At 41.6% G+C, this 24,791-nt stretch overlaps 8 protein-coding genes across 8 annotated transcripts; 4 read left to right on the top strand and 4 right to left on the bottom strand.

The window, feature by feature from the left end:
* Window positions 1–1,657: 1,657 nt before the first annotated feature.
* ATC70_006275 (uncharacterized protein) lies at window positions 1,658–3,265 on the top strand (the record flags this gene model as incomplete). The annotated part of the gene is made up of 4 exons (XM_064825552.1): window positions 1,658–1,798; window positions 1,853–1,948; window positions 2,005–2,186; window positions 2,242–3,265. The coding sequence occupies 4 exons, from the start codon at window positions 1,658–1,660 to the stop codon at window positions 3,263–3,265; spliced, it is 1,443 nt and encodes a 480-aa protein (XP_064676770.1).
* A 2,800-nt stretch (window positions 3,266–6,065) lies between these two features.
* On the top strand, window positions 6,066–9,669 carry SEC17_1 (vesicular-fusion protein S17; the record flags this gene model as incomplete). Its single annotated transcript, XM_064825551.1, has 5 exons — window positions 6,066–6,202; window positions 6,260–6,689; window positions 6,759–9,029; window positions 9,097–9,560; window positions 9,615–9,669. The coding sequence occupies 5 exons, from the start codon at window positions 6,066–6,068 to the stop codon at window positions 9,667–9,669; spliced, it is 3,357 nt and encodes a 1,118-aa protein (XP_064676769.1).
* Window positions 9,670–10,023: 354 nt separating this feature from the next.
* On the top strand, window positions 10,024–10,503 carry ATC70_006273 (uncharacterized protein; the record flags this gene model as incomplete). The annotated part of the gene is made up of 1 exon (XM_064825550.1): window positions 10,024–10,503. One exon carries the CDS (start codon window positions 10,024–10,026, stop codon window positions 10,501–10,503), a length of 480 nt encoding a protein of 159 aa, XP_064676768.1.
* A 197-nt stretch (window positions 10,504–10,700) lies between these two features.
* ATC70_006272 (uncharacterized protein) lies at window positions 10,701–12,528 on the bottom strand (the record flags this gene model as incomplete). The annotated part of the gene is made up of 7 exons (XM_064825549.1): window positions 10,701–10,833; window positions 10,883–11,338; window positions 11,402–11,715; window positions 11,773–11,845; window positions 11,898–12,354; window positions 12,413–12,466; window positions 12,522–12,528. 7 exons carry the CDS (start codon window positions 12,526–12,528, stop codon window positions 10,701–10,703), a joined length of 1,494 nt encoding a protein of 497 aa, XP_064676767.1.
* A 484-nt stretch (window positions 12,529–13,012) lies between these two features.
* Window positions 13,013–14,773, top strand: ATC70_006271 (uncharacterized protein; the record flags this gene model as incomplete). Its single annotated transcript, XM_064825548.1, has 4 exons — window positions 13,013–13,895; window positions 13,946–14,111; window positions 14,178–14,365; window positions 14,424–14,773. The coding sequence occupies 4 exons, from the start codon at window positions 13,013–13,015 to the stop codon at window positions 14,771–14,773; spliced, it is 1,587 nt and encodes a 528-aa protein (XP_064676766.1).
* Window positions 14,774–15,132: 359 nt separating this feature from the next.
* ATC70_006270 (uncharacterized protein) lies at window positions 15,133–16,515 on the bottom strand (the record flags this gene model as incomplete). Its single annotated transcript, XM_064825547.1, has 1 exon — window positions 15,133–16,515. The coding sequence occupies one exon, from the start codon at window positions 16,513–16,515 to the stop codon at window positions 15,133–15,135; it is 1,383 nt and encodes a 460-aa protein (XP_064676765.1).
* Window positions 16,516–17,426: 911 nt separating this feature from the next.
* ATC70_006269 (uncharacterized protein) lies at window positions 17,427–19,589 on the bottom strand (the record flags this gene model as incomplete). Its single annotated transcript, XM_064825546.1, has 1 exon — window positions 17,427–19,589. The coding sequence occupies one exon, from the start codon at window positions 19,587–19,589 to the stop codon at window positions 17,427–17,429; it is 2,163 nt and encodes a 720-aa protein (XP_064676764.1).
* Window positions 19,590–19,847: 258 nt separating this feature from the next.
* On the bottom strand, window positions 19,848–22,845 carry ATC70_006268 (uncharacterized protein; the record flags this gene model as incomplete). Its single annotated transcript, XM_064825545.1, has 5 exons — window positions 19,848–20,774; window positions 20,828–21,165; window positions 21,219–22,292; window positions 22,360–22,557; window positions 22,614–22,845. 5 exons carry the CDS (start codon window positions 22,843–22,845, stop codon window positions 19,848–19,850), a joined length of 2,769 nt encoding a protein of 922 aa, XP_064676763.1.
* Window positions 22,846–24,791: the final 1,946 nt, after the last annotated feature.

Genomic DNA, 24,791 nt, shown 5'->3' with positions numbered 1-24,791 from the left:
TCTTGCCCCTGATTTCAATATGAAATACCAAGCCAATGATAAAGACGTACAAGTGGTGGATTTACTCACGCACGTCCCATGAGGTGATGCATTTTGGCCAAAATGGCATGCTTAAAATGAAACAAATAAATGTTTACTTTATACCTGCATGTATTTATCTGACATCAGTCTTCTACAATTTAAGCAAGTTTGATGCTCGAGGCGCTTGTCAAAACATAATAGCCCTTTGCAGCAGTGTACAGTTTGGCGTCGATTGCAATGATTTAACAATGCTCGACATAACTTCTTTGTTACTATGCCTCACTGTGCAGTGTACAAGCTGCGCAATACGTGCTTGATCTTGGGCTCAAGCTTTATTCAGTAGAATCGCTATAGTGGTTCACGGATAGTCTATAATCTATTAAATTTCATTTTTTGGTCCTTTTCATCATATTAAACCCATCCATAAATGGCTCATAACTGTGGATCTGACTTTTTTATCATATTCCACGTTTATGTCCATGGAAGCAATCCATTTGCAGGCAGGCATCATACTCGTATCGCCACTTATTACTTGAAACTGGGCAAACCACAGCGAAAATTAAATGCATTTGAGTCGCGATTACTCGCGTTACAAGCCGTTTTAGACGACCAGAACAACACCCAACAGTTGTTTTCATCTAGCACTTACTTTCTGACACCTTTGCTTAACTTTTTAGGAATCGTCAAAAATCGATCGAAATCCATGAGGGGTACCTCATGAATTTCATCGAAAATCAAACGATCGCATTTTTGACCCCAAAAATGAAAACTTTTACTACAGCATATATTAGATCAAAATGTTTTTTTTTCGATCCAACGCAACCCCTGAAACTTTGTTTATGCGACCCTGATATGTAAAATCTCGGCATTTTGGCAAAAAAAACGTTATTTCATATTTTTGTCTTTTGCTCAATAAGCTTGTTCAAAACATCTCTTAATTCTAGTACCATTGGATGCGCCTTGAAAAGTACTCCAGGAAAGCCTAAGGGTACTTGAGATGATTCGTACAACTTGTATAGTCGAATTTGGAAAAACAGGTCAAATTGAATTCAAAAAGTTCGAAAATGAACAAATCAAGAAGAAATGATGAGCGAAGATTGAACCAAATCTTGTCTGAAGGATGCTTCTCTTACTATGAAGGCAATCGAAGTTTGCCAGTATGTCAATACCATTCTTAACACTAATCAAGCTAAACAATAAGGCTAGGCTATCAATGAGTGTTAGCGAGCGAGAAAAGACTGGTAACGCAACATGAAGACGTTTCGCACTTACCATTAAAATTGCTTAAAAAAAGCAATTCTGAGATGGCTGCTGATTACGACGACCCACATTTGAATCACTCAATATACAGATCATTGCCACCATTGCCTAAACTATTGCAATCATAGTTTTAGGGATTCTACAGAGATGCTGAATCGAAAATGTATGGTTTCATTGATGCTCAAATTCCATCGAATATAATCCTGGTTTGTATGCGCACGATGATTATCACTGGTTTATCAAGTGCCGGATAAATCAATGGCCATTTGAGTAATTGAACCAAAACTGTGGTTGATTTAATTTGGGATTCAATTTTATAGATCCCCTTTTTTTTTTTTTTCCAAAAATATTTTTCTTTTATTGAAGATTGATCAAGATGACATACTGGAGCACTCTACTCAAACTAAGGATACCTGTCAAGGAGGACCCTCGTTTACTGCCTGCATGGCGAAAACGATTACTGCTTGGCCTTGTTTGCTTCATTGCTATTATTCCTGGATTCTGCTCTACAATTTATGTAGGTCTATGTTTACAGAAAAATGTCAGTTGTGATGTTAATCATTTGATATAGCTCCCAGCATTGGAAGAAATTACAGTGGAATTAGATAGTCCTACCATCATGGTGACTTTGAGTAACTCACTGTACATGCTGTTTATGGGCATTGCTGTAAGATCAATGCATTATCCACTCCAGTCAACCGTATAGTAACCCTTTTCGATTAGCCCATCTTTTATAGTAGCATCAGCGATCATTGGAAGATTCGCAGATCAGTGTATTTCTTCTCCATCATCATATACACTGTGGGATCTTTGGCTGCAGTGTTTGCCAACGATATCAATGTGCTGTTGGGCATGAGAATTCTTCAAGCTGTAGGCATTTCGTCTGCTTGGGCCATCGGTGCAGGGTAAATAGGCACAATGCAGCGTAATGTGAAATTAGCGCTAAAAGTAAATTTATAGATCTGTAGCTGATATTTACGATGTTCATGAGCGGGGAAATGCACTGGGCATATACTTTACAGGTCAGTTCGCAGGCCCTCTATTTGGACCAATATTTGGTGGTTATCTCGTTGAACGATGGGGATGGCGATCCGTCTTTTGGCTGCTATTTGTGTTTGGATGCATCTTGCTTGCATTGGTTGTTTTTACCATGGAAGAAACCTATCGTGAGGAGAGCATCTGGGGCAAGGAGAGCAAGGCTGTTCTTGATAGCAAGAATGAGGACGTCGACAACGAAAAGCAGCCTCCTCTTGTAGCTGAAAATGAGCAGCAGCAAGCAGACATCTCAGAGCAAAATACAATGGCAGAGGCCAAGATGATGAACCCATTTGCCTCGCTTGCATTGCTCCGCCATCCCTTTGTGTTGGTATTCTCCATGGCGACTGGGTTTGCATTTGGCGGTATGTTTGCTATTGAAAACATGCTTCCAGAGCTCTATACATCTGTCTATGGCTTAAGCAGTGGCATCATCGGTTTGACATTCATCTCGCCTGGTCTAGGTGAAGTGTTTGGCTCCCTGTTTTCTGGCAAATTATCAGATTACTTTTTAAATCGAGCTAAAGTAAAACGTGGAGGTGATGCTATCCCGGAGGACCGTCTTGCACCCAATGTCTGGCCAGCAGCTTTCATCCTGAATCCAATGTCGTTCTTTTTATGGGGTTGGCCTGTTCAATTGGGATGGAGTGTCTGGGTGTCCATCATCATGTTTGGTGTGCAGTGTTTTGCCATGGTGCAAGTGTTCAATCCAGCCATGTCCTATCTCGTAGACGCCGTGTCAGATAGAGGGGCCAGTGTCACAGCAGCAGCCAACCTTGTGCGTATGATCTGGTCCTGTGTACTTAGTCTGATTGCAAATCCAATGACACGGGCAGTTGGACCAGGTTGGGTTACTTTCTTTTTTGGTATGCTCAACTTTTGTTGGGCATTTTTGCTACTACTGATGAAAATCAAGGGCCCACAGATTCGTGCCTGGTCTGGATACTAGAACTTACTATATACCATTTTTACACTTTCTTTTACTATTGCATATATTAAATCAAAAAAAAATTTGTATTTAAATGTGGTTTTTATTTATATTATAGACAGTAAGGTACCATAAGGGTCTTACATGTCTAAGAAAGAAGAAATTAACCTGGAATGATCTTCCAGAAAAGAGGATAAAACAGCCCGAGTGATCCAGGATATATTAAATCAAAATGCGTATCTCAATCAAACGCAACCCCTGAAACTTTGTTTATGCGACCCTGATATGTAAAATCTCGGCATTTTGGCAAAAAACGTTATTTCATATTTTTGTCCTTTGCTCAATAAGCTTGTTCACAACATCTCTTAATTCTAGTACCATTGGATGCGCCTTGAAAAGTACTCCAGGAAAGCCTAAGGGTACTTGAGATGATTCGTACAACTTATATAGTCAAATCTGACAAACCAGGTCTGATTCATTTTTTGAGGAAATAATTTTTATTGATTACAAGTGGCTATGCTTCGGATGGCTCATTACTTTTGCTTCACTATGGTGTGACCCTCTACTTACAATTGGAAACCTTTTATATTATCTGTGGATCTATTTATATGCGATGCTTTACATCCATATACACGTAGTTACTTCATATACGGGCAAGCAGCATACTGGCATTTCCCCTTATTAGCCTTTGGTGTCCCTGATACAGCAAAATCTGAGTGCATTTAAGTTGCGTTTTCTCGCGTTCAAGGCCGTTTTAGATGGTCAGAAGAGTACCAAACAATTGCTCTCAATTAGCACTAACTTGCTGACACCTTTGCTCAACTTTTTGGGGACCAAAAAAAAACAGGGTCAAAAATCAACCCAAAAGCATGAGGTACCCCTCATGATTTTCATTGGAAATCAAACGATCGTGTTTTTGACCTCGATAATGAAGACTTTTACTATGGTATGTATTACATCAAAATATTTCTATCCATCAAACGTAATCCCTAAAGTCATCTTTGTGGGACCTTGCTATGTAAAATCTCGACTTTTTGGCCAGAAGCCTCTTTTCATATTTCCTTAAATTACTCACTAAGTTTATTAAAAACATCTATCTTACTTGGTACCATTGGATGCGCCTTGGAAAGCGCTCCAGGAAAGCTTAAAGAGGTATACGATGATCATTGTAATTTACTTAGTCGAATCTGCTAAAATAGTTTAATCGAGTTCAAAACCATTAAAATTTGTCCAATCTGGAACAGAATATGATCCTGGATTTGAATTAATTTTGGCTTGTGAGGCCGGCTGGCAAACGCATGCCCTTTTCGTCATGAAGACAATACAGTAATAGATATTTTTGAAGCGTATGGAAAGTAGGTGGCAAATCATAGCACTATTGTTAATCATGCTACTTTTCTTGCATTTTATATTTAATAACGCCAGTCTATCAAAATACTTGTTAGATCAACTTCTTTCCTTTTGAAGCTTTGAGAGTGTCTGGGGACCATAAATCTATTGTGTTAGAGACGGGAGAAAGTAATTATTCAAACACAATGGCATCTGTCTATCAAGAAGTTTGTTCAATGACTGGACAATCCATAATTTGATAGCTCATATCACTGTGTGCTTCATAGCTTGGTAGTGCCATACTCATGTTAACCCGTACCATATGTACGGCACCTTATAATCCATACTTATGGCACTTGAGCACAACATTTGGTATATTGCTTCGTATCGCACAGAACATTATATATTTACACTTGTATCTTCTCTTGCCAATGTATATACTTGAACCCTAGCTTGTCAGTGATTCGCACTGTTTACGCGTATATACCAATAATTGGCAGTTCTTTACAAAAGTCGCTCATTTATAAAATTGCCGCTATGAAGGTAGCTCAGATGTAGGTGGTCCATAACTCGATACACAACAAACCACCTGGCATATTTTTTAATATCAATTTGTACGTGCATGCAATTCAGCCGTGGTGGGACAGTTGGATCTTTAATAATTACTAAACTACACCGTTTTTCTACATACATTGTCTTTGCCTCTCCATGTTTCTCGTCTTTACTTCGTAGTAGCAAGCAGCAGTACAACGCGAAATTCCGCTAGTTGAAAAGGGATAAAGGTCCAGACTTTGTTCTACTCTAGAAATTTATGTTGGTAACCCTATGTTTGGTTTCGCGACCATCTCAAAGAACGAGGGCTCGTTTTAGTTCTGAATGACATGTTTTTTTCATTCCAAGATTACACGTGGTGCTGGACTGACAGAACAAGGTGTAACAAGCACACAACATTAAATGAATCAAATCAAATATAATAAGCTGTTGCAGGTGTATGAATGCACAAGTGTCTGTGTGAATAGACTAGCAGGAGAACGAGCCATCCATGACATTTGGCAGGCTATTTTGGCGCCTGGTGATGCTAGAAGCCAGTGTATTTTCACGTTTCAATTGCACTACCAACGCTAAAATTGTACTGATCTACGAAATTTTATTTCGAGTTCTGCGATGGTTGCTAGACTCAATTACTTCATCTATTTGACCATGCTAAATGGAGTCAAAGGGATTTTAAATCAACAAGAAAACAGGGCAACACAAATTATTGAGTTGAGTTATTCATGGTTGCACCGTTTTTACTTTCTCGGGGTTGTGGGCATTGTATACAAAAAAAATGCGTCTGTGTCTGTGTGTGAGAGTGAAGTGTAGTAGCAGAATAGTGTGATCTTCAAATTTTCATTTCCTCTTTTTCCTTTCTCTTTTTTCTTTCTTCCTCTTTTCGCTCATTTACTGCTGTTATCTCCTCCCCCCTTTTCTTTTACCTCTTGATTAATTTCAGATGTCAGAAATACCTATACTATGTAGAGTTCAAGCACTCTACGACTTTAGGTCCAATGACCCATCTTCGCTTTCATTCAGTCAAGATGATTTCATTGATGTGTTGAATAAATTACCGTCTGGATGGTGGGATGGCCTGTGAGTTGTCAGCTCTCTGCACACAAGATGTATAATTATTAACATAATAAGCAACAGGTGCAATGGCACAAGAGGATGGTTCCCTAGTAATTATGTTAAGATAATTGCATCCAATAAAGAGCAAGAACCAGATGAAGAACTGATTGATGGACCGATCAAACGGAACAACGAATATAGACTTAGCTTATCGTATCATCATGTCTCTGACAAGCTACAAACCAACAATTGGATATCGCAGCAGCACGAGCAGCACGAGCAGCAGCAGCAGCAGCAGCAGCAACAACAACAACAGCACGAGCAGCAACATCAAACATCTGATCTTGGATCCAATGCCTACTTATTATGCAACGAGAGTCTGCTTCATCACAGCAGCAAAATATCAGAATCTACAGTGAATCTCGACAGCGAATACGAATCCGATCAGATATCCACCATAGATATGCCAAGCTGGTCTGATCAAAGCACACTGCTGTCGATTGACGAGAAGGTATATAGACAAGAAAACCAATTTATTTTATTCAACCTCCGTATAATTAACCCTTCAAAAAAATTACAGCCTCAATGGTTAAATCGTGTAACATCTCATCAAAGTAACTTTGATAGTTCAAGTATAAACTCCAAGTCATCCTCGATTGAGTTCAATCAAGCAACAGCGCCATTACCACCGCCGCAATTACTGCCAAGGTCTCCCTCGCGAAGGCCATCTGTGCGCAGAATCAACTCAGATGAACCCCTGAGCTGGAACAAAATTTCGAGCAACATTGCCATCGCCATCCATCAGCTCACAACAGCAGCAAAAAGTGGACAATACAGCCTGTACTACAAAAATTCAGTGGACGTCGTCAACTCGATTCGATTCATGTTGATTGCATCATCTACTATTGACAAGGATTCAGGCTACATTAAAGCAAATGGGACATTGCGATCACATCACAGAGCCATGATGGCCAGCATGTCAAAATTGGTCTTGTCCGCTCAAACCAGCCACACATCCTTCTCGACTGAAGATGACCAGCAGATGATTGCTAGCAAGATTCTCACTGAATCCAGCGAGCTACTGCTCATGATTCGCAATTTTGTCAGTACCTGCCAATCGCTCAAAATACCACTGATACACACAGATCCTCAATGGATCGATGAGAAAGACCCAGATCAAGTATTAGGCTCCACCAGACGTCCTTTCAACAACAACAATCGCTACAGCCTGCAGATCAATCTAGCAGAGAATTTAGAGACGATGGGTACATGCATTCAGGACTCGGCCGAGATGATTATCAAATGCATTTCATCGTGCCTCCTCAATAACAACTCGACGCAATTATCGCAGGACGACAAGACATCACTAGCTGCATTATTATTCACTCATTTTCGTAATCTCTCTAATCAAGCCGGTCTATTTTTGGGTTATCTCGATGAAACTGATTTCAGCATAGTGCAACAGCAGCTCGAAATGGCAGATTTACAGTCTGGCAAGCAGGCGTTAGCAGACAGCTTGGGTCTACTATTCTACAAAATGCAAGCACTCACAGACGAGTCAGTACCGGATTTCGCAGCAAGCTTGAGGGATACAGAACTGGCCGCCGGAAGCTTGTTTGAACCGATCGAACTGATCTGTGAAAGTGTGCTATGTTTGGCTAGTAAGAATCGCAGTAGAACCAATAGCAGTGCGTCCCATGCTGTGTCTGACAATAGCGCATTGGCAAAACAAGCATCTTCCTCTGTCGTCATGGATGAAACAGCGATACAGGAAGCCGATGAAGACGACATGGACGACTTATTCCCTGAAGAAAATGACGTACTGAAGCCATTGAGGCCCAGAAGTCTGGAAGATGACGAAAGGAGACCTGCAACAGAGATTATGGAACGCCATAAATCTGAACTGATACCTCAAACAACGCCTTTACCCTACCCAATGCAACGATCGCAAACAGCACCTGCTATCAAGCAAACCACTTCTTCCAACAAACTCAAAAAGTTCTTTGGTGACGATGCGCCTTTGCCTGAAACGACAGTGGCCAACAAGCCCATCGCCAACGAACGCCCCGAATACTTGGAGTACGATTATGGACCCAACGAAATTGTATTCAATATGGAAGGCAATGTCAAGGGTGGCACGCTGGTGGCACTAGTGGAACGACTGACACTGCACGACTACTTGGATATGAACTTTATCAATACCTTCCTGTTGACCTACCGCTCCTTCTGTAGCTCTATGGATCTACTAGATCTGTTAGAGGCAAGATACAATCTGCAATGCCCACCTGGCTTATCGGAAGAAGATGCGTTTATCTGGGAAGAAAAGAAGCTGAAGCTGGTCAGACTTCGCGTCTTTAATGTGCTCAAGAATTGGCTTGAACTGTACTACAATGAAGATGACAGTGTGTTGCTGGATCGCTTATTGGAGTTCACTCAGTCCAACATTAGAAAGACACTCAAGTTTTCTAACGGGCAATTGGAGTCGTTGATTGAAAGAAGAAGAAATGCGGATACCATGGATGGACACAAGAAGATGATTCTGACGTTACCGGATCCACCTGAGCCTATTCTGCCCAGAAATAAACGTCGCTTCAAGTTACTAGATATTGATACCCTGGAGATGGCTCGTCAATTGACTATCATGGACTTTAAGCTGTACAGCGCTATCAAACCCATTGAGTGCTTGGACAAGGCTTGGTCAAGAGACGAAGAAGGCAATGTAGCTGTCAATATCAGAGCCTCTATCGAATACTGTAATCAAATCACGTCTTGGGTTTCTGATGTTATCTTGAGTCAACACGACATCAAGAAGAGAAGTGTCCTGATCAAATACTGGGTCCAAGTAGCAGAGGTAAGTTTGCTGTGTGTGTGTGTGTGTGTGTGAGTATTGTACCTGAGCTGAGCTGACCGTGCTGTAGAAATGTCGAATCTTAAACAACTTCAATACGTGTATGGCCATTCTATCTGCTTTTGACAACAGTTCCGTTGGAAGACTAAAGCGTACCTGGGAAGTCGTTGGTGCCAGAACAAACCAAACTCTGCAACAAATCCGTAAACTCATGGGCGCTAATCGCAATTTCATTGAATACCGTGCCATCATTCATTCCATCAATCCTCCTTGTATACCGTTCTTGGGTATCTATCTCCAAGATTTAACCTTTATTGAGGATGGTAATGCCAATGAACTTAAGAAATCAAAGGAGTTGATCAACTTTGCTAAGCGAGCCAAAACTGCTGAAGTGATACGAGAAATCCAACAATATCAATCTTCCTTATACCAACTAAAACCAGTCGAAGATTTACAAGAATTTGTCAAGGCCAATCTACAAAGCACTCGAGATGAAGAACAGCTGTACAAGGAGAGTTTAAAACTAGAGCCAAGGTGAGTGTTTGCTAATGATCTCGTTGCGACCTTGTATTCATAGGCGATATATAGGGAACGTGAGGATGAAAAGATCACTCGTCTGTTGCAAGAATCAGGCTTCTTGTAAGCAGAATTCCTGTTTTATACATCATCTCCAAAATGTCCTACCAACACACACGCACAACCACAACTATCTTCATTACATATACACTCTTTTTTTTAAAATCACATTTCACTCATTCTATAGACCCCATTTCCTTTCAAAACACAACTTATGATATAACAAAAGCCAAAAAAGTAGAATTTATGATAGTAAACAATTCATATGATGCATTACAAGCCTTTAGTGGTTGGATCCAGGAACCATGGATGACAATGATTTTCCAGGCAAAGGGGACTAGTTATCGTTACGAGACTGATAAATTCTCGAGCAATCAAAATAATCGCTCTTCTTTCCCCCATACCACCATCACGCATCCTTATGAAGAGACCACACTCGCCAACAAGAATGCCCTCACGGCACGGTGATCCACCTGCTCCTGACTGCAGACGATCCACTTCACCACCACCTAATTCTTTTGATGGAATGTGTGTGCGAAATGATTTCCGACAGACCAAGAAAGATCTATTAGAGGTTATTGTTGACTTGGACAAAACAGAACACTCTATAAGCTCACTGAAGGGCCAGCTCAAAACTGCAAAAGACCCTCTGAAAGCTCAATTGGATTCACAGCGCGTTTCTCTAAATATGAAAATAAGCAAGCAGAAGAAAGCGTATAACAAACTTAAGAATAGAGTGTATCTTATTGACAAAGAAATGAAGTTTTTGTCCAGACGCAGCCAACAGGATATTGAAGATGGGGAAATCAGCAGTGTGCAGGTGAAGCTGGAGGAGGAGGAGGAGGAGGAGGAGGAGTATGGTGATTCAGGCCCACAACAGCGAGAGAAGAAAAGAATGTAGGCCATCCTTCAGTATTTATGTTGACACTCCCGTATGTCGAAAGCAACTCCCTCATTAATCATATTACCATCCGTCAGTTATTTGTATATCAAATCAAGCCAGTCTTGCATTTCTAGAGCATACAAACAAACAATAAACTTCATTATTCACAAGCATTTACTCTCTAATTAGTTTATTATACATATACGACAACTATTTTATTCAGCTAAACTCTCTCCTCCCAATCTTTGGCCCAGCAATGAAGTATACAATTCTTCGACCATAGATTCATGCCAATCACCAACAGGTATAGGTGCCATGAAGTTTTGGAGTTTTTCATGGACATTGAATCTATGCAAAGTTAATACCTTATCACCAAAACCGCCTAGATCCCACTTACCGAAGTTGACGACCTTTACTTGCTTTTCTATCAACCACCTTCTTTTTCTTCTTCTGTTCAGTTTGTTTACGAGCAGCCCATCTCATACCGATAGCCATTGGGTCATCTGTATCCACCATACGAGATTCAATCAATTCACGCAACTGTTGTTGATAGAAATCTTGATCGTCAAAGATCTCAACATCATAGGTATTCAGATGGCGATCAGGTTTCTTGCCTGTGTCCATCTCTTGCTGCTCTTTATCCACCTCCACATTCACTTTACCAAGAATCTTGTAATCTGCTCTTTGCAGCTGTGTTCTTTTGATCAAGCCAGATTTATCAGACATTGTGCTTTCAATTTGAGCCAGAATGTTTTGATCAAAGGCCTTGAATTTCTTATTTAATCGTGCGCCTGCTGCAACCTGCACCTTGTTGCTCCATTTCTCTAATGTGCTGTTACGGAAAGGTACGAATCTAAGAAGGCCGTTAGCCGTTTTTCTTTCTTCGTTTTTTCATTTTCTCGTAGGCAAAACTTACACATCGTTGATTTGCGAAATATCATGCCAAAGAGCATCAATGTATTGGTCGTCATCGTCGAGATGTCTCTTTCTAGTGTTGTAGTTGGCATCTTCAAGGTCAATTGAGCCATTTTGCGTAAATAAATCAACACGAATGTCCATCAAATCATCAATCACTTCACGCAAATCATTCTTTGCGTTTTCCAAATCCTTCTCAACGCCTTCTGCTTTGGCCAAAAAGTCGTAATAAGTGTCGTTTTGAGGTAATTTGTTGGTCTCATCAATCACTTTTTGCATACGAATACGGTTCTCTAGGCAATTATCCCAAAGTGTCTATCAACATCCTGCATGAGTACAATGTTCGTTGGCTCCAAATACATTCAAACCTACCAACTGTTGTCTGACATGTTGACCCTTTTCAACATCTGATTGTGCGCTCTTGGATAGCTGAGAGATCATTTGTCTATTTGACTATTATTAGTGTGCTGGCATGTCGTTGATCTGAATAGGCATACTTTTCTTCTTCTTGGATTCTACGAAGCTCAGTGTTGATTTCATCTTCCTCGCCATCATTTTGAGCAGACTCAGCATCTGATGCTGCTTCCTCTTGATCTTCCTCATCAGACTCTGCTTCAGAGTCATCGTCTTCCTCTTCGTCTGAATTGGCATTGGCGAGTAAATCTTCATCGTCGTCGTTGCTGTCATCATCATTCTCTTCGTCAGTGTCGCTAGCAGAAAATTCCTTGAACTCTTCTTCGTCTTCCTCCTCATCGTCATCCGAGTAGATGTCTTTACGGCTAGTATGTTTACCAGCGTAGCGAGGATCTTCCAACAAAGGTTGTTCACTACGAAGTTTACTCTTGCCTACTGACAAGTAATGATCGCGAGCTGCAGATTCTTCGTTGTCACTTCCTTGATCACTGCGGTCATTGTTGTCGTTCATGGGCTCAAGAATATCCTCAGGATCATAGTCTATATCGAAGCAACTATGAATAGGACATGTGTGAACGTTTGACAGCTTTCAGCTTACCCTTGGGAGCAGTGGAGTCGAGATCTGCAATGAGACTAGCAAGAGATGCACTTTCTATTCCATCAAAAAATTAGTTTCTAATATCGACAAATCCAATGCAATGACATACTAGACATGATGATGATATAAGATCGGGTGCAAAAGATCCATATATTTATTTTTTTAATGCTTTTTATCAAAAAAAACTTTGGTGGCTTGACAGACACCGTGACCGTACAGAGCAACAGGCTTTAAAGCAATTCAAACATGGAAGTGCATTTGCTGTGCCATTTCCATACAACTATGGTAAAAGCAGTGAAAGGTGTCTTATTGGAGTGTGATAGCACAGTAAAGCAAATTGTACTTAACTTGAATAAAAGAGGAAACTTTGTAATCGAAGACTTGGACGACACACATTTATTTATCGAAGCTTCTTGGGTTGAACAGTTGAAATACGAGTTGGACAAAATCCTTGACGAAAACTCTTACACTGTATCCACAATCGACGACAAGGACAGCAAAAAAATCTAAAGAGCTACTAGTGCTAGCAAGAACAAACAAAAACTACGACATCTACTACAAAAAAACAATAAAAAAAACACACACACATAGACATCAGCCATGAAGCGTGAATGCCCTACCTGCAGAACTACCAAATTCAAGAAATCAAGCGATGGTGGTCTCGTCTGTAAATATGGCCACAAGATGCTTGGTATACAAGTGGAAGAGCAAGAAGGCGACTTTGAAGGCTTTGGTGGTCGGCAGAGAAAGAAGGTGAAAACGCTGCAAGACAACATGCAAAGCAGCAATCCAGTCAAGGAAAAGAGCGATTTTCTGCTGATATGTCAATACACACTGCAAGTACTAACACGCTGTATGGTGCAAGAGCTGGATTTCCCACCTGAAATTGAACCTGTGGCAAGAGAATTTTGGCTTTTGTATCTAGCAGACTCCAAGCAAGAGATTATGGAAGCATATATATTCGAAGCAAATGAAAAGGAAGCGCAGGATAGTCAGTATCAACCCAAACTGGACATGCTGGAGAGAATACAAAACGAAGAAAAGGAACTGGACAACTTGGAAGACTTTTCCTCATCTGAAGAGGATGATGAAGGTGGTGAGCATGATCAAGCAAGACCTACAGAAAGACGGCCAGGTGTCAATCGAGTGAAATGGCCGAAATTAGCCTATCAACACACACTAGTATTCATCTACATTGCGTGTGTTTATCTCAACTACCCTGTTGTTTTAAATGATCTCGTCAGATGGAGTGTCACTGGCCAAATACCCTATTTAAAGATGCAAGAAAAGATTCCTATGGAGACGCTGGCCTCCCTTCATTTGGTCGTGACAAATCCAATGACCAGAGCGCCCTCTGTGCTCTATCTCAACAAGTATAGCCACAGATATCTCAAGGGCTTTGAAGTGAATTGCAACATTGTATTCCCAGAATTGAATATACCATTGTACCTTGATCGATTCTGTTGTCAATTCTTTCTCCCAGGTAAAATAGAGCTAACGTTCACTTTTTCCCATAAGTTAACCTTGTTGTAGTGGAGGGTTATTACTATGCAAACTACATTTTTGAAACCAGAAGGCGGTTATTTTACATCAACACATCTCCTCTGCAGAAGGCAAGAGGTACGCATGTTACAACCACACTCATGGCCAGTGTCATTGCTGCAGCCAAGCTCATTTATGGCGTAGATGATCATACCACGTAAGTTGAAATTGGCCTGTTACATTATTTAGACATAAAACTAACATGCCCTGAATGAATTGCTAGTGATTCGTCTTCCGTGAGCCAGTTTGATACATCGACTACAAAAGAGATGTGGCACGAGCAAATTGAAAAGAACATGGCTCGATGGAAATCCTTGCAAGACGACCAAAACGACTTGAAGAACATGATTCAATATCTACAAGAGACGTCCGTGGCAAGCAAAGCTACAGCACATTTACGAGATAAACATAGTAAGTCTTGGTTGTGTTACGGCGGATGATGCGATTTAATATTGATTGATTATATCAGATGTTCTTTTGAATATCCTAAATCGAGAACCTACTCGTCATTTGAATCAAGCAAAGTCATTGTCTGTAAAGGCAGATCCGTTGTTGGATGCTAGTGACCTCGTCATACCAACTGATGCAAATCAGGATAAAAGACCTCTGATCAAGCAAGGCGAGTTCTTTTACTCTCGAAAAGGCGGTTTCGCGCCCAAAAACTACCTCAACGTTGTATCGTTGGCGAGCATGATCCTGGGTCAACCGACGAACATCATTGAGACTGCAGTAAAGTCGATGGATAGCTCTATTATGAGACACAATCAGACCAACTGCATTCGACCCAAGAAATATAAAGAGCATTATATTCCTGAATAAAGCACGTATATAGGAGATATCATGACTCCTGCGTCTGTTAAGTTTAGCTGTGTAAAAAAAAAAACTAGGGAGACTTGATAATAGATATCGAAGCCATGCTCTGCAAATCGCTCGATTTCCACTGTTTTTCAAGATACAAAATTGGACTAAAAAAAAAGTGTCTTTGAGATATTTTTTTTTATGTTACATAAAGCGCATAAGGATATAATTTTATTTTTTAGGTTCAATTGTACATAAGATTGTTGGTATGTTAATGGCATGAGGATGTGTGTGTGTTTTTTTACATATTTACATAATGAATTAGTTGTAGCATGAGGATGAGTGCAGTGTTACAAATGAATGTGGTATATTGTGGTATTTTAGAGTTGTTGAGGGACTCGGTTGAAGGCTTCAATGGCAGTGTTGCGGCATCTTTCCCATTGTGTTTGGAAGGCTTGCATCCAGGAAATAACGAGTTCAAGGCGGTCAATGATGGGAACTGTTCTCAAAAGGACATAGACATCTTGAGGCGTTACTGGAAGCACAACTGCTGCCCACCAGCAGACGGCCATGGGGTTGTATTTTGAGGGAATAGGACCGTGAAGCGACTTGATGCTTTCGTACCAAAGAGGGCCTAACAAACCGGCTGTTTGAGCGTGAAGGGCGTTGGCAGGCAAGCTGGAAGCGGTGCCAAGGTGGTGAATGAATTGTAAAATGGAGTCTGCTAAATCCACAGCATAGCTGGAGATGTGTTCCTTCTGAGCAATGAGTCCTTGCTGATCGTCAGGGGAAGGTGAGTTGGGAAGTTTGATACTGAGCTGGCGGATAAAAGCTTCGTGCAAGATCTTGAATGTTCCAAAGATGGTGGATTCATCTTCTTCTGTATGCGTTTCAAGCTTGAAGCGATCGACGCCAGCAACCTCAATCAGGATGGAATCACTGCGATGCTCGACATTGATGATTTGTAAGAGTGTGCCAAATTGAGCCACTTCGGGTCTGCTGCGATGGACTGATGCTAAGCAAAGACCGTTGTATCTGCTAGAGGGAATAAGAGCTTGGCGAAACATGCGCAGGTGGTTGGGTTGAAAGATAGGTAATCTGAAGCTTTGTCCAGGCAGGATGACAGCGCCAGAGACAAAGAGGGGTACGTTGTATTGGTGCAGGCTCGTAGAGTTCAAGAATTGTGTTTCGCGAGTGTTGCATGGTAGTAATCCAGAGAGTTGGAAATCTTTGACAATGGTGGAAATGAGTTGGTTTGTTGCTTGTGATAGTAGGCTGCTGTATTTTGGAAGAGGACGAGAGCAGGCGTTGCAGGCATCCGATTCGATTTTTGATTCTAATATACAAAGTCTACAGAAAGTGTGTCCACAAGGTGTTGTCACTGCATCAGTTACTGGTGAAGCGCAGCGATGGCAGTTTAATAGGGGAATGACAGCACTGGCAATCATGTCTAGTTTGGATGTGGGGTCTAATTCATCGGAAGGAGTTGGAGGGCGAGAGCAACTTGGCATGACATGGCGAAGGATGTGTGTGAGTTTGGTCACTGCCACATCAGGCAGTAACTCAGGGCCGAATAAATGTGTTGCGGAATCGCAGTGAGGCACTGGACATTTGAATACTGATTTCTTTACTGAGGTTGGGCTGCTGACAGGAAAGCACTGTGAGCATACTGTATAACCGCAAGAGAGCGAAATGGGTTCATTCAAAATGTCTCCACAGGCTACACATGTGAGTGATTGTGTCAAGTTGAATCGATCAGTCATAGTATATATAGATGTAGCGGAAAGAGAGTAATGGATAAGGTATAATGCGGAATAGATATGAAGAACATGAAAAGCAGAATTGAAAAAAAGCTTCCCTTTTTATATCAATGGAAAAGGGTCAAATCACATACACACTAAGGATCAAAGCTCACTGCTTGGATATCCGATCTTCACCAAACTGCTCGATTTTTGGATTATCCTAAATCGCTAAATTCCTGATTTGGACAAAATTTAAAGCGAATCTTGGGGGGGGAGGAGTCGGAGGGGAGGGGAGAGGGGAAGCCATGGTGGGTTTTGTTTCATTTTACCATCTGTCGGTGGGGGAGCTTCAGATCAGAAGCATCATTGGTCAAGCCTTGAATCATGCCTGTTTGCAATCAGATCTTGCGCTTTTGTTAAGGTGGCGATTGGTTACAGATTCATAATTGAAATCATGTCCGGAAGAGCCACCTCTTTGACAAACGTGTAACGCCAAATGTATTTGTTTTGATTCTCATTGGAATGATGGTCCTTTCTTTTTCAATCACTCTGTCATAGTTCACGTTCTGATCCCCCAAGATCAAACCCTCCCCCCAAATAGCTGCCAAATGCAAGCTTTTATTACTTGACATTCTGTATCGAATAAAAGCATAGCTATCCAGTGATTGTGCATCTCCATATGCAGTGTCACTCTACATTTCCCCCCGCCATCCTCCCTCCACTCACTGATCCCTCCTATAACACCTCATTATCATTATCACAAATGTGCAAATACCGATAATATACAGTGCAGCCCCCAAATATAGTGAAACCCCTATTTTAAAAAGGAAATTTTACAAAACAAGAATACACAAGAATTTACTAATCGAGACAAATGATCCATTTTGTTCCACTAAGAATATATAGAAGATGGGGGGGGGAGGAGGAATCGATTATTCATCGAAATTGCATCCAAAACTCAATACATTAAACGCATTTGTGCTCCTATTTTGCGGTGTTGCTGTGATGTTGCTAGATTTTGCTGGGGATTTCTTCTTTTTCTTCTTTTCAGGCTGATTGCTGCTATTTAGCGAAATTAACCTCTTTGGTTTATTGTCGGATATCGTCCATTCTTCCATAGCTGAGGTGATGATATCATAATCAAACACGTCTAGCACTTGGTCGTATAAATCTGTCATGATGGATTTGTACACGGAACAAAAAAGTGCTTTGAATGCGGGTGTGACATGGTGAAGCATTCTGCTGATACTGACACCTCCACGTGCAATTTCAATGTAATAATGAAAGTAGAGCCCATGGTACATGTGTGCAAGAACATGCGGCGATTGTAGGTAATTGGCTATATCGAGCATTTGAGACAGCAGAAAGGATGAGTAGATGACGCCTTGGTACTGGGATGCAAGATGGATAGACCTTTTTTTCAGGGCAGGTACGCCTATATCAGGACAGGGCACCTCGTCTTGAGTCGAGTAGCCTAGTGTAGGGGCAAGTGATCTCAGTGTGGATACAATCATGGCAACCACTTCATAGTTGAAGAGACGCCCATTGTCAATCGATTGCGAGCAGTGGTATATCATGTATCGCATACACAGAATCAGCGGGTGAAGGATAGGGTTGTGGTGTAAAATGTGGGTTTCGTTGCTCACATGGAATCGATAGAAATCATCAAGAGCCGTTGACCTTTGATATGTGATGACACCTCCTATCACTTGCACTACTTCTAAATGTTGCTTTTCTCGAACATGCTCTTGGACTGTAATTTCATTCTTCTTGGCTTCTTGCTGCTGCTGCTGCTGCTGCTGCTGATCCCCTAGTGTTTCGTGCACGCATCCATAGACGCCTTGTCTCAATGATCTGCTTATATCCCAGCTTGATTCTCTTTCAATATCCTCGATAAAGATGCTGGTCCAGAATGTATTGCTTGTAATGACATCCATGATCTGTCGGCTGAGGGTTTTGGTATGCGTAAATTGGCGGCTGATAGTGTCAATCAGCGTGCTGCTGGAGGAGCCACATTCTTGATCTGGCGAGTGTTTGAGGAGTGGACTGAAGGCGTCGTATCGGCAAATCGAGTTGATCATTCGATCTTCAAGCCCACTTGCCTTTTCCTCTCTGGACTTCATGCTGCTTCTGGCAATAATTGGCTTTAATTGATCTGCTATATTCTGAATAATGCAGTCTTTGCCTTTTCCCCCTTGAACATGTGTGTTTCTTCTGATAAACTCTGCAACCACCTTGGGCCATCCACTCTGATTGTTCTTGGTGACATGGATTCCTTCTACACTACACCAATGTCCAATTGGAAACCTCACCAGGTCTGCATCAATGTAATCGTTTCCTAAAAGGGTGCCAAACAACGGTAGCTGATAAGGTTCTAGATTCAAGGATTTTGCCAACGTCTCGGGATGATACACGCTTGCTGATATATAGTCGCTGTCTGTGTCTTGTATAGGGATAGTGAGTGATTCAAAAGGGATGTAGCCTTTGCCTACATCAGGGTATACATGCATATCCGAATCTTGAGATACCACATAGGCCCTTTCTCTTGCTGCCATGCTGACGACCTCGCCATCTGCTTCTGCCTCGCATACTTGAATCTCGACTTGGAGCTCTTTGAGTGTTTGAACAATCACTTCTAGTGTCAATGGGGGTATAAGGAAGAGATCGCCATAGTATTGAATGCCGTTTTGTCTTTCTTCATCTGCATGCTTGTTGCTGGTGTTGATCTGCTTGAGATTCCAGTAGGTGGATGCACATCGTTCAATGTACGATTTATGACGTTTGACTCTTGTATCCAGCTTGTCTTGCGGTAAGGCACCGTCAAACAGAAAGGTAAGTTGGATACCAGCTCTGTGGAGACTGTCAATGGTCTTTGCAACAACGTCTGCGATATGAGCATATTGGCCTCCATGTGTCCAGTTTGTTCTATGCTCGAATGCAATGTGGTAGACAAATGCGTTGCCGTCTATGATAAAGTGATCTCCATCGTCTTTCTTTGCTGAGAATCTATCTGCTGCTGGTTCAATCTTCCATTTTACATTGTCGATGATGGAGGGCAGAGATTTGATGAAATAGGATAGCCCATGAATTCCCATTTTATGTAACTGTGCAAGAAAACTTTTTTGTTTCATTCGCTTGGATTGCAGAAATTTACTGTTTCTGCCAGCCCAATCAGCGCGTATGGATCCACACAAGCCTCATGTCATTAGGCCTCCATTTCACTGAAGAATTCAGGCAAATTATACCGGGAAATTGGGAGATCTCTCGTCGACTCTATATGCTTTATTAATGAATTAATGCTAGTTGAATGCATGTTTTATGTAAGTCTATTTCGTTTCTATCAAACCAATGATCTACCATAAATCAGGTGTATCCGTGGGCCATTCGCCAGTTTCTCTCGCATTCCAATATTCTCCAGCAAACTGCCACGAATGCCCAACATTTGCATCAGCGTGTACAGCAAAAAGAGTGGGTTCTTCGTACGGATCCTCCTCCAGCCTGAACCATTGGGGCTTCCAGGGGGTGCCCTTCTCTGCATACCCAGCCCGTGTCTCACGCTGCATCTTTTCAATCCTCAGTTTCTCTTCATCGGCACGATCTACTTGTCCCTCCTCGTACAGACGCTGATCTGGCCTCTTTCTGGAATCGGTTTTAGGCAGCTTACCCTTCTCGATGGGCGTAATTTCGTTCAACTCAATGGCAAATTGCGAGAATCCATAGTACTTTTTACTGAAATCAGGGTTGGTAGGGACCTTGGCTTTCCATAGCACGGACAAGGTGCGGCCGTCCATATTGACATCCTCTGCCAGTCCATCGCTCCATTTACCAACTATTTTCTTGCTCTTGACACCTTCTGCCGTATAAAAGGTGCCTACTACACTGTTACGCTCCTTGGGCGCACTAAACAGCCCGCCACCAGTACCCTCCTTGAATGATACGGAGCCATACTCACCGGTGGTTTGGTTGATCACCTTCAATTCGCCTACATGCTCCAAATATTTTTCGCCAGCAATCATGTTTCTCATCCAACTCGAAGGTTTTGTAAAGGTATAGTGCTCACTGTCGTTCAGGCTGACGTGAAAGGTGCCTTCTGTCATGAATTCCATGGATTTACCCCAGAATTTGCTCTTGATCTTGGTGCATTGCCAATACTGATATGTCCGCGATTCTGCGTGCGAGGCAATGATCAGCGGATGGTGAGACACTTTTTCCGAAATGAAGCGAAATCCCTTGTCAGGTCGAATGCATTCATACGTTTCGCTCATCACTGGATTGAAAGGCTATAGTCTTTGAATGAGCGTCATGGAGTTGTTTGTAACGTACAGCACTGTACCTTTCTACCAGATCGCCACTGTGAGGACGAGTAGCTGGAGACAGCAAATGCCGCCACATACATGATTCTGTCCATACTGTTTTCACATTGTGCTGCTTTATCCAATAATTCAGAGTATTCCAAATCCTCACAGGCCTTTTCGAGCATGCTCAACGGCTCATTCATGCTGACAGGCATTGCAATCTGAGATAGATCTTTTCCAATGTTCTTGCGAAAGATGGATAAGGCTGATACGCCATCAGTTATGGCGGGCGAAGGCAAAATTTGTCGTCTGTGAAAGTTGGACGGTTCTGATATGAGATCAGTCAGTTTGGATTGCCTCATTGGTTTGCCGAATGCTGTTAGGCAGGTATCAGTGCGAGCCTCTCGCTTTCGTAACCATAGGACTTACCGAGGCCATCCTCCTCTTCAGATTCCTCCTCATCGCTAGTAGACAGCGTAGAGCTATCTCCCGTAGACACAATTCCTGGATGGTCTGCGTAATCATCATCGTCGTCTGTCAATACCACAGACTCGGCATCGAAAAACTGGTCTGACATGAATGAATTGTGGAATGAAGAGCAAGACGTGTTGGTGCTGGGTGTGCGTAAGAGCATATGATCATTGTCGGCTGGTTTAGTATCAGTTTCTACTGGTACTTTGATCTTTGATTGTGATCGTGTCATCGACAGACTGTTGAGCGTTGGATCTCCCTTTAACAAATGTTGCATTGTCACTTGAATCTCTCGCCATTGTCTAGCTTGTTCTGCGGCCAAAGACGTAATTAATTCGCTCTCTTTAGCCAGTGTAAAGCTCTCTGATGAATTATCACGATGAAATAGCGACTCTGTATTCTTGTTCAGTATGGCAATGTTGGAGCTCAACAGTTCAGCGTTGCGGACACCAGCGTCAATCTGAGACCATATCATGTCTGCGCTATGATAATCAGCTGCAAAGGATGAAGAAGATGAAGAGTTGGGTAGTAGCTGTATTTCGGGAGGCAATTTAAAATCTTGTTGCTGTTGCTGTTGCTGTTGTTGTTGTTGTTGTTGTTGTTGCGTTTGTTGCGCTCGCTCTTCTTGTTGAGAATCCGCATACTCCCTGTGAAGAAATTCATCGTCCCTATATGCCTTTAGTGCTCGCGTCCATTCCTTGTATTCGTCGTTTGTCTGACATCGTAGATGGAACAAAGTGGATCCTGAATCAATATGGATGATGTGGTGTTGTGGATTCAGCGATATGGTTGCTAGCAGTATTTGGATCGACCCTCTTGTTAAGCTAGTTGGTGTAGCAGAGTACGACAAAACTCCAGCTTTTGACAGCTCAAACCATCTCTTGGCCCAGCCTTGCAACTTTTTGCGTCTCTTCTTCAACAGCCAGCCCGAGATTTCTGCTTGTGGATGCTCCAATGCTTGTTCCATGTTGGGATCTACCAGGGCGACAGAGAATGTAACTACTTTGGGTGTGTTTTTGGAGAACGTGTTGTCTATCAAAACATGAACATTTAGTTTTGTTGTGTAACCAGCATGTCAGAAATTGGGCACAGCTCCTACCAAAGACTAGAATGTAATTCCCAGCATCATGCACAGTATAGCTCCCTTCGACTTTGGCTTTGGCCGAATTCACATGCTCTATAGGTATGAGCTCAACCCAGTCATTCTTTTCTCGCAACTTCTCAGATGCTATTGACTTGGATCGTGCTCTTGTATGATGCGTCGAGCTGTCGTGTATCAGAGAGTCTTCATCTTCTGCTGAGAGAAAGATAAGATATCAGACGTTGAGATGCAAGAAAACTATACCAAGCTACCTGTTTTTTTGGATAGAGGATATGCTTTCAGTAGTTGATCCGACCGAGCTTGCTGCGCTTTTAACACAATATCTGAAGAGGACGGTAGTGGTGTATGACCCAATCTTCTGTAGAAGCCAAATGCAATGTTGTTCTTTTTGGTAGTGAATGTCCACCTGACCGTCGTCCCCTTCACTGGCACATAGATGTAATGCAGATAAAAATCTCTTGGTTGCACTTGGACGACCTCCATTTCCAAAATCTTCCTATACCAAACAAATATTGAAAAAAGAGGGAAAAGAAGAAGCTCAGCTAGAATCCACAAGTTCATGAAACTCGAGCCTTTATTCATTAGGGCGGAGAATTGCGGTTTTGAGATACGAAGTTTCAACATATCATATCTATGACATTGTTTTTTTTTAAGCAAAAGAGGCACACACTCCTGTTGTTCTCTCGATGAGAAGAATATAACTTTGTGATATTCCTAGAATAAAATAATGTATAAGGAAATTACGAACAGCATAGCTAGCCGAAATCTAAAGAAAACGAATGGCAGACCTTTTGTCATGTCAATGGAATTGGAGCTTTTCAAAAGCACACCACAGCCTACTAATCATCATAGCATGATAAATGTTCAGTCCCTAGACACTCTTACAACCCTAATATGGAAACTGAGTTGCCAGGCGTTTGTCAGGTATGGCTCATTGTAACATGGTCTCCAGACACTTTCAAAGCCTCAAAAAGGAAAGAATTTGATCTTACAAGCATGCTGGTGGACTGGTGTTATTAAATATAGGGCGCAAGGAAAATAGCATGGCTAGCAATAGTGTTACATAATTTGCCACCTACTTTTCATACGCTTCAAAAGCATCTATTACTGTATTCCCTCCATGATGGAAAGGGCGTTGAGTTTGCCAGCCGGCCCCACAAGCCAAAATTAATTCAAACCCAAGATCATAGTCTGTTCCAGATTGGCCAAATCTTGATAACTCTCGACTCGATCGAACTATTTTAGCAGATTCGACTATATAAATAGAGATGATCATACGATGCTTCCTAATACATCCGTGGAGTACTTTTGAAGGCGCATCCAATGGTACTAGAATTAAGAGATATTTTGAATAAACTTATTGAGTAATTTACGAAAATATGAAAATAGGTTTCTGGCCAAAATGTCGAAATTTTACATATCAAAGTCCCACAAAGACGATTTCAGGAGTTGCGTTAGATCGATAGAAACATTTTGATTCAATACATACCATAGTAAAAGTCTTCATTTTCAAGGTGAAAAACGCGATCGTTTGATTTTTGATGAAACCATGAGGGGTACCTCATGCTTTTTGGTCGATTTTTGACCATGTTTTTTGGTCCCCAAAAAGTTGAGTAATTGTGAACATAAGCAACTGTCAGATGAGAGCAATTGTTTGGTGCTATTCTGACCATCTAAAACGGCCTTGAACGCGAGAGAAAGCAACTCAAATGCGCCCAGGTTTTGCTTTATTAGGCACATTCTTGACTAAAAAGGGATAATATCTGTATGATACTTACCCGTATATGAAGTAGCTACATGTATATGAATGTGGAGCATCACATAAGAATCAGATCCACAGATACTACGAAGGTTTTTTATGTGTAAGTGGAGGGTCAAAATGAAAGTAGCAGATACTCAAGGGCAATTGGTAGCGCGAGCTGCCGCTGTGCAGGTTGGTTCTCACCGAAGCTAGGCGAAGGTAGAGAGCCATCAGAAGCATAAACACTCGTATATATTAAAATGCTACTTTTGTAACTCTTTGGTGTTACGTAAGAGTTTCCCTAAACAACCTTTAACTGTATATATGGCTCTCTTGCGATCCTCTGCATCTGTTTTAATGCAAAACACAGCGAAATTTGAATGGGCTTGAGCAACGATTTCTCGCGCCAGGAGCAGTTTTGGGCCGCAGGAGTAGCGCCACACAGCTGTTCTTATCTAATAATTACTTTATAACACCTTTGCTCAACTTTTTTGAGATTGCCAAAATTTGACCAAAAAAGCATGAGGGATACCTCATGGATTTTGCCAAAAAGTAAACGATCGCGTTTTTGACCCCCAAAAATGAAGACTTTTACTACAGCATATATTGAATCAAAATGTTGCTCTCGATCCAAAGCAGCCCCTGAAACTTTGTTTGCGAGACTTTTATATGTCAATTATCGAGATTT

The sequence above is a fragment of the Mucor velutinosus genome (assembly GCF_035048745.1).
Source record: "Mucor velutinosus strain NIH1002 chromosome Unknown tig00001545, whole genome shotgun sequence".
Lineage (NCBI taxonomy): Eukaryota > Fungi > Mucoromycota > Mucoromycetes > Mucorales > Mucoraceae > Mucor > Mucor velutinosus.
The sequence above is the reverse complement of the archived record's forward strand: the minus strand, read 5'-3'. Positions and strand labels throughout refer to the sequence as shown.